At 50.5% G+C, this 6500-nt stretch overlaps 1 protein-coding gene across 1 annotated transcript; it reads right to left on the bottom strand.

Annotated features, from left to right (window-relative positions):
- Positions 1 to 255: 255 nt before the first annotated feature.
- Positions 256 to 4579, bottom strand: LOC118703936 (F-box only protein 24-like). Its single transcript, XM_036411308.2, has 7 exons — positions 4540 to 4579; positions 4437 to 4487; positions 2377 to 2615; positions 1931 to 2165; positions 1080 to 1238; positions 701 to 822; positions 256 to 455 (listed from the first exon to the last, which is right to left on the bottom strand). The coding sequence occupies exons 1-7, from the start codon at positions 4577 to 4579 to the stop codon at positions 270 to 272; spliced, it is 1032 nt and encodes a 343-aa protein (XP_036267201.2). The 3' UTR covers positions 256 to 269.
- Between the last annotated feature and the right edge of the window lie 1921 nt (positions 4580 to 6500).

The following is a 6500-nucleotide window of genomic DNA, read 5'->3' as shown; positions in this document are numbered from 1 at the left end:
TAAGCTGTGCCTCATCTCTAGTCCCACCTGAATCCTTTCTAACCCACAAGGCCCTACTCACATCTCACCTTTTCTTGTTACTCCAGCCCCCAGGTCTCCCTGCTTCACTAAATTCCTCTTACACTCACAGCATGCACTGCACAGAACAAACTTCATAGTGTCAACCCTGGATAGACTGCAAAATATGATGGGCATTACATACTGCTTGGCTTAACTTTCTAGGGTGTAGAAAGTGGATAATATGGAAATGAAGTGGAGAGACCCAGAGGTCAGGGAATTGAAAGATGGGGGTCAGGATGAGAATTGCTGGTAAACAGTCTCACCTGTGTGGGTTCCCCTCGGTCCATTTTGTCCCCCGTTCCCAGCTGCCCATATCTGTTATTTCCCTGCATAAAAATTCGGCCAAATTCATCCACCAAGCCAAGGTGATTGTAACCAAGAGCACAGAATAGGATCTAGGAAGAAGACAGAAAGGGGAGGTGGGCATTCAGTTCCCTCCAGAGGAACTCTGAACTCCAACGCCTCCCAGCCACTAACCTGGCTGATCTCTTTGGGTCTTGCCCTCTATGTCACCCATCTTTGGGTCCCCTGACCCTCCCTGATCAATCGTTTGATTCCTGCTCATATTTCAGACCTTCAGAACCTTTCAACCCCTAAAGTCCCTCCTGTAATGATCTTCCCCATCCCTCCAGGATCCTACCTTGGCAGGCAGTGAGAGAGCAAGTGGCATCTGCTGGTCCAGGGGGTCAAAGGCTTGAAGGGTCCCAAAGAGATCACGATACACCCCTGGGGTATGCACCTCAAAATACACTCCCCCCTCATCTGGGGGGTCGGGTGCCCTCAGCTCAGCAGCTTTGGGCACCCATTTCCTAGGGATAAGGCCCCACCTGGGATGAAAACGACAAGATCCGGGGAGTCTCACACCCACAAGCATTCACCAGCTGTGATGTCTGGGAATCTAAGCATCATCTTTTTACTCGGATGCCCTAGGGGTCCACCACAGAGCTGGAATAATGATGGCGGGTGTCTGGGAGATCTGTCCAAGGCTGGGGCCTTGACAAAAGGGAGGTGGTTCTTACCTGTAATGTACAGAGTACTGCTCTGGTTGGAAGCCATGCAGGCCACACGCAGGTGAGGCAGGCAACGGGACACCTTCCTCAGGGCCAGCTGAACCGTGTAGGAGCGTGGCTGGTCCAGCTGGGTTTCATTCACCACCAAAGAGTAGATCTTTCCTTCCTCTGGAGATTGGGGGAAGCAGACAATTACGAGGGAGAAGGAACCCTCCAATATCCACATTAACTTCCCAATAGACCCCCTAAGCCATATAGGATGAAACATTACTACCCTAGAGTGGGGTTTAAGAAAAGGGTAGAGACTGAACAAAAGTCATATACCTATGGATGAGGACAGCAGGGGGCTTGAGGAGGAAGGTAAGGGCAGAGGGTGGAGTGTGGACCAGGTGGAGGGGAACTATGGGAGGGGGGGGAAGGAGAAACAATTGTAATAATATGAACAATAAAAATTTATTTAAAGGGTAGAAATGAAATAACCAGGGAAGTCCTTTTCAGTGTGAGAAATGGATGGAGAGGAAACCTAGTAGATGTGGAAGAACACAGTCTGAATGCTGGGAAAGATGTTTGGGGATTTAGGGCCTTGCATAGCATTAAGAAATCTGGAGTGTGGTTAAGTACAGGGAGGCAGTGTAGGGTACAAAGGTGAGGTGCCTGGTATGGAGGTTGGGGAGATTGGAATTTAAAGCAGGGCCCTTTGCATATATGAAATATGCAGACTCTTAGAGCAGACAAAAGCAGAGCTAACTGGTTTGAGATGGCATTCAGAACCCAGTGTGAGAGACCTCCCTCCCCATCCCCTGCAGCAGGTCTTGAAGAATCTCAGAAAACAGTTTGTAAACTACTGCTCAAAGCCACACCTGTGAGGAGCAGTAGAGCCCGCTGAGTCTCCTGACCAACCAGCACAATCTGTTTGAAGCTCATGGAGTGGTGGAAGGTCATTTTGAAGACCCGCTGCCCACTAGACTGCAGATAGACCTCGACACAGTCGCAGACCCGGCTGCCGGTTGTGCCTACCACTTCCAGCTGCTCCCGAGTGGCCAACACATAGAGGTATTTACGGTAAACTGTGTCACATCTTGGGTCTGAGGCAAACTGTAGGAAAAGGCAGAGGTGTCTGGGATCTGGAGCTTGGTGTGGACTGAGGCTGAGGTAGGAGATGAGATACTTGGGTACAGAGTTAGGAAATGGGGCCTTGTGTTCCTTAGGAAGGCAGCTGTCCTAAGGAGGACACCTCAATTCTGATGTAGGCCCTGGGTCCCTGGAGGTTGGGTGGGTTCTTAGCTGCCAAAGTTCTGCTACTCACATCTTTGGCTCCTCGACACAAAACAACATAGCGGCAGGCTCGCTTCCACTGGATCTGGCCAAGGGTGGAGGAGACCAGGGCATTTTTGAGGAAGAAGAGGGTCCCCGCATAGTCAAGGATAAAGATGTGGTCCTTGGTGGGCAAGAAGCGGCGGTAGCCATGGGCTAGAAGAGGGGCTACACTCTTGTTGAGACAGCGGCGGCGGCCCCCAAATGCCTGGAAATACAGGCCTTTCGTGTCTGGAGAAGGGAAGGACATGGGAGGTTCAGTGGGTTGGGATGACACCAGGGAGATGAATCAGAGCTTGGGCAAACAAGGTTTCTCAGGTATCCTGCTATTTAGTTCCTCTCCATCCCCAGGACTGGGAAAAGTACCCCTTCCAAAGACATAGGGAGAGCTTAGAGGATATCCTTAATTATACCCAGTGACTAAATGTTAGTTTTCTGGCCCACCTCAGCCCAGGGCCATAAACATGCTTCTAAATGAGCACTTCTTTGATCCAAACTTGCATAGATTTACTCTGACAGCATAGGATATTTCCCAGAATCTAAGACTTAGTCTTGGTGTGGGGAGGGCGGGAAGGACATTTATGAGAAACAGGAGACATCAAGGGACATATAATAAATACACAGAAAAGAATCAGAGGAGGAAGAAAGAGGAGTAAAAAAGAATGACTCAGAAAGACCAGTAACTCTCCCTCACCCCTGGCTCTGGACCTGTTATCCTCATCTCCCTTAATCTCTACTGTGTGAGATGAAGTGAATAGAGACTTCCTGGAAAGGAAGGGGGGTATAGAGCCTGTTTCCCAGTCTGGGGGAGAATTTATCCTTCAGGGGACATTGGTTGTCACAACTGAGGAAGGTGCTACTGGCATCTAGTGGGTAGAGCCCAAGGGTACTGCTAAACATTCTTTAATGCACGGGAGAGTCCCCCACTTCAAAGAATTGTTTGGGCTCTGGCCAGTGTGGCTCAAGTTGGTTGAGTGTCATCCCCATGCACCCAGGATTTCAAGTCAGAGCACATGCCCAGATTGTAGACTCAATCCACAGTGGGGGTGTGCAGGAGGCAGCTCAACAATATTTCTCTCTCATCAATGTTTTGCTCTCTCCCTCTCCCATACTCTTTTAAAAAATATCAATAAAAACATATTTTTTAAAACAAAGAATTATTTGGCCCAAAACACCGCCGTAGTGACAAGGCTGAGGAACCCTGGTTTACAGGAGGGGAAGCTTGTGGTTTGGGGAGTGGAAGATGTAATCTAGGGTAAGATTTGGAAGAATTTGAATATGGAAGGAGACATGGTAGGGATACTAGTAATGGGGGCTCTGGGTGGGACATCTATTAGAAGGTGGTTCTAGCCGAAACCGGTTTGGCTCAGTGGTAGAGCTACGGTCTGTGGACTGAAAGGTCCCGGGTTCGATTCCGGTCAAGGGCATGTACCTTGCTTGCGGGCACATCCCCAGTAGGGGGTGTGCAAGAGGCAGCTGGTCGATAATTCTCTCTCATTGATGTTTCTAACTCTCTATCCCTCTCTCTTCCTCTCTGTAAAAAATCAATAAAATTTATAAAAAAAAAAAAAAAAAAAAAAGAAGGTGGTTCTAGAGACTTGAAGTCCTCAATGGCATGTTTGAAGCTAACAAGTTTCTTCCAGAGAAAGGAGCCCTGGAAGACTGGCTGGGAATGCTGAGGTCATCAGGCAACTATATGGAGCAGGAGAAATCCCAGAATAAGGTAGGCCAGAGGCAAAGAGAAGTGCAGGTTCTGGGGAAGGTGTACAGTTAAGAATGGCAGCTCTCTTCCAGGGACGGACTCCAGAACCCTGCTCTCGTAGGCGAGGACTGAGCTTGCGACAGATGCGTCTCCACACGCCCTCAGCATCGCACACTTCATGGAAGTAGTGGCAGGTCTGGCCTAGGGCAACTACGTCTCTGACTGGGAGAAATGAGATGATATGTTCCACCTGAGGGGCAGGAGGGAGAAAGCAGGGGTCATTGGGGGCCCCTCAGTGGTCTGACTCCCAGTCCTTTATCCTTAATACCTCCCCCTCCTCAAGGACTCACCAGCTCTGGGGGGAACAACTGAACAGAAATAGGGTTCCCTCTCCCCTTCTTCTCTTCACCCCCAGGCTCTGGGCCACATGAAGGGCAGCTCCGCTTCACCTACCCAAGAAGAAAGGGGAGCACAGGGGTTCCATGAGGGTCATGCCTTTTATTTCCTTCTCTCAGCCTGTCTCTCATTAACTACTATTTGGGGGGCTCATAGCTCTTTCAGCTCTGTAAGGTCAAATCCTTCCATCTTTCTCTCTAGATCCATGGCTCACTCCTCCCTGTCCTTGTTCCTTATTCCAAGTTCTCCAAGTAACCCCTCCCCAGATCTCTTGCTGACCTCTTCTTGTCCTTCTCTTGACACACACACCCCCCCTTCCTCACAGCCTGGTGAACTTTTGCAGCTTCTATCTCTGGCTTCTCCTCACCATCTTAACTGCCCTCTCCCTGCTCCTGTCCTCATGTCTCCAGACCCCTTGGCACTAGTCTTGGGCCCTGTTCCTGCTGCCTTTCCCACACCATGTCCCCTGCCTGGGCTTGGGGGACCTCTAGGGCCCCTCCGCCTCCTAGGCTCCTCCCCCATGGAGTCTGGGGCAAACAAACCTCTCTGTGACCTCACTGCCTAGCCACTGTGACCTGTTTTCCCCAACACTGGCAGGGATTTTCTGTCATAGCTCCTCAGTTCTAGCTCAGCTCTAGCAACCCAATGGCTCATGGGATGTGCATTTTACAGAAGAAATACAGTGTGAACCCCTGGTAGGTGATGACTTTACTTTCAGGGGGTAGTAGGAACTTTCTTCCACTTGAGGCCCTTTTAGCATTCACTACTATAGAGAAATACTGGTGAATTCTTCCTATCTCTGCAGGCCAGAGCCTCCAGAGGATTTATAGCTCCAGTATGACATATGACACGCCCCCTCAAAAAAAGTATAGACTCAGTTTGCCAGGTGAGGGGGAAGGTGACCCTGCTAATGACCATCTAGCTCATAAAAGCATGAAAGTCAGTGCAATTCAGCACAGACTCTTTAAAGTCTCATGAAAAATACACATCCAAAAGCAGACTGCTTTCCCCGGTCAGTGACATTACTGCATGTAATGAAGGGCCACCTATTGTGGCAGAAGGAAGGGTTAGATTTACTCTGAAAGCTTAGGCTATTTCCCAGAGCCTAAGACTTAGCCTTGGGGTGGGGAGTGATGGTTATGAGAAACAGGAATTGGGGTTGTGTCTGTGCAGGTAGGACAGACCTGCACCAATAAATCCAAGTCGCAGCCGGCTCTTCCAGGGGCTCAAAGGCATCCAGTCCTGGTCAGCCAACCCTGAGCTGCTCAATATGACAGACTTGGTTCACTGGGCAAACAGCCTGTCACCCACCCAGTCAAACTCCCATACTCACGGTGACTTAGTAAACAGCTGGCCTGGGTTACCTAAGATGAAATTTTAATAATTCAATAATTTAGGAATGTCAACATCTGGGAAGTGGTTTATGAGTGATTAGGCCACTATTAGCATACTAAGGTGGACGGGCTACTTAGGCCTGAGGCACCTGAAAGGATGCCATGTCTCCCAGTGGGCAGAAGCCTTGCCAGCTTTCTCTCCTTTCTGGATCCCCTGTATTCACTCTGCTTCTCCCCAGGCGGCAAAGAGGGTGAGAAAGGGAAAAGCCCACCGCAAAAGCTGGTGTAGTGGGAAGCCTGGGGTTCCGATGCAAGCTGTCAGCACTTTGCTGTTTGCTCCTGCCACCTCATCCCCTTCCCTCCGCCTCAGTTTCCACATTTGTAAAATGGAAGACTTCTAGACGGTCCCAGTCTTGTCATCACAACTCCTGCCCCGGCGCGTTCTGCCGGCTGGACTGGCAGGCCAGCGGCAGCTCTGGAGGCTTTCCCGGGCTCCTGAAACGAACCCTCCCTCCCTCCCTCCCTCCAGGACCTGAGCTGGGCATCTTCAGACCAATGCAGGGCCTCGGCCGCCCCAGCCGGAATGGCCTGAACGACCCCCTGCGCACTGGCCGCCTATCGCTCTCCGGGCTATCTCCCGGAGCTGGCCCGCTCCGAACACCTACACTCTGCTCTATTCGTGGC

The sequence above is a fragment of the Pipistrellus kuhlii genome, unplaced genomic scaffold, assembly GCF_014108245.1.
Source record: "Pipistrellus kuhlii isolate mPipKuh1 unplaced genomic scaffold, mPipKuh1.p scaffold_m20_p_4, whole genome shotgun sequence".
Classification (NCBI taxonomy): Eukaryota; Metazoa; Chordata; class Mammalia; order Chiroptera; family Vespertilionidae; genus Pipistrellus; species Pipistrellus kuhlii.
Note: the sequence above shows the minus strand (reverse complement) of the source record. Positions and strands in the feature narration are given on the sequence as shown.

Bases quoted from the DNA above. Each gene is read 5' to 3' on its own strand.
- LOC118703936 (XM_036411308.2), bottom strand. From the start codon at position 4,579: ATGACCCTCATGGAACCCCTGTGCTCCCCTTTCTTCTTGG. The intron at 2,616-4,436 runs GTGAGTCCTTGA...TCCCTTCTCCAG, and splicing joins AGTTGTTCCCCCCAGAGCTG to ACACGAAAGGCCTGTATTTC. The intron at 823-1,079 runs GTAAGAACCACC...CCGACCCCCCAG, and splicing joins CAGTACTCTGTACATTACAG to ATGAGGGGGGAGTGTATTTT.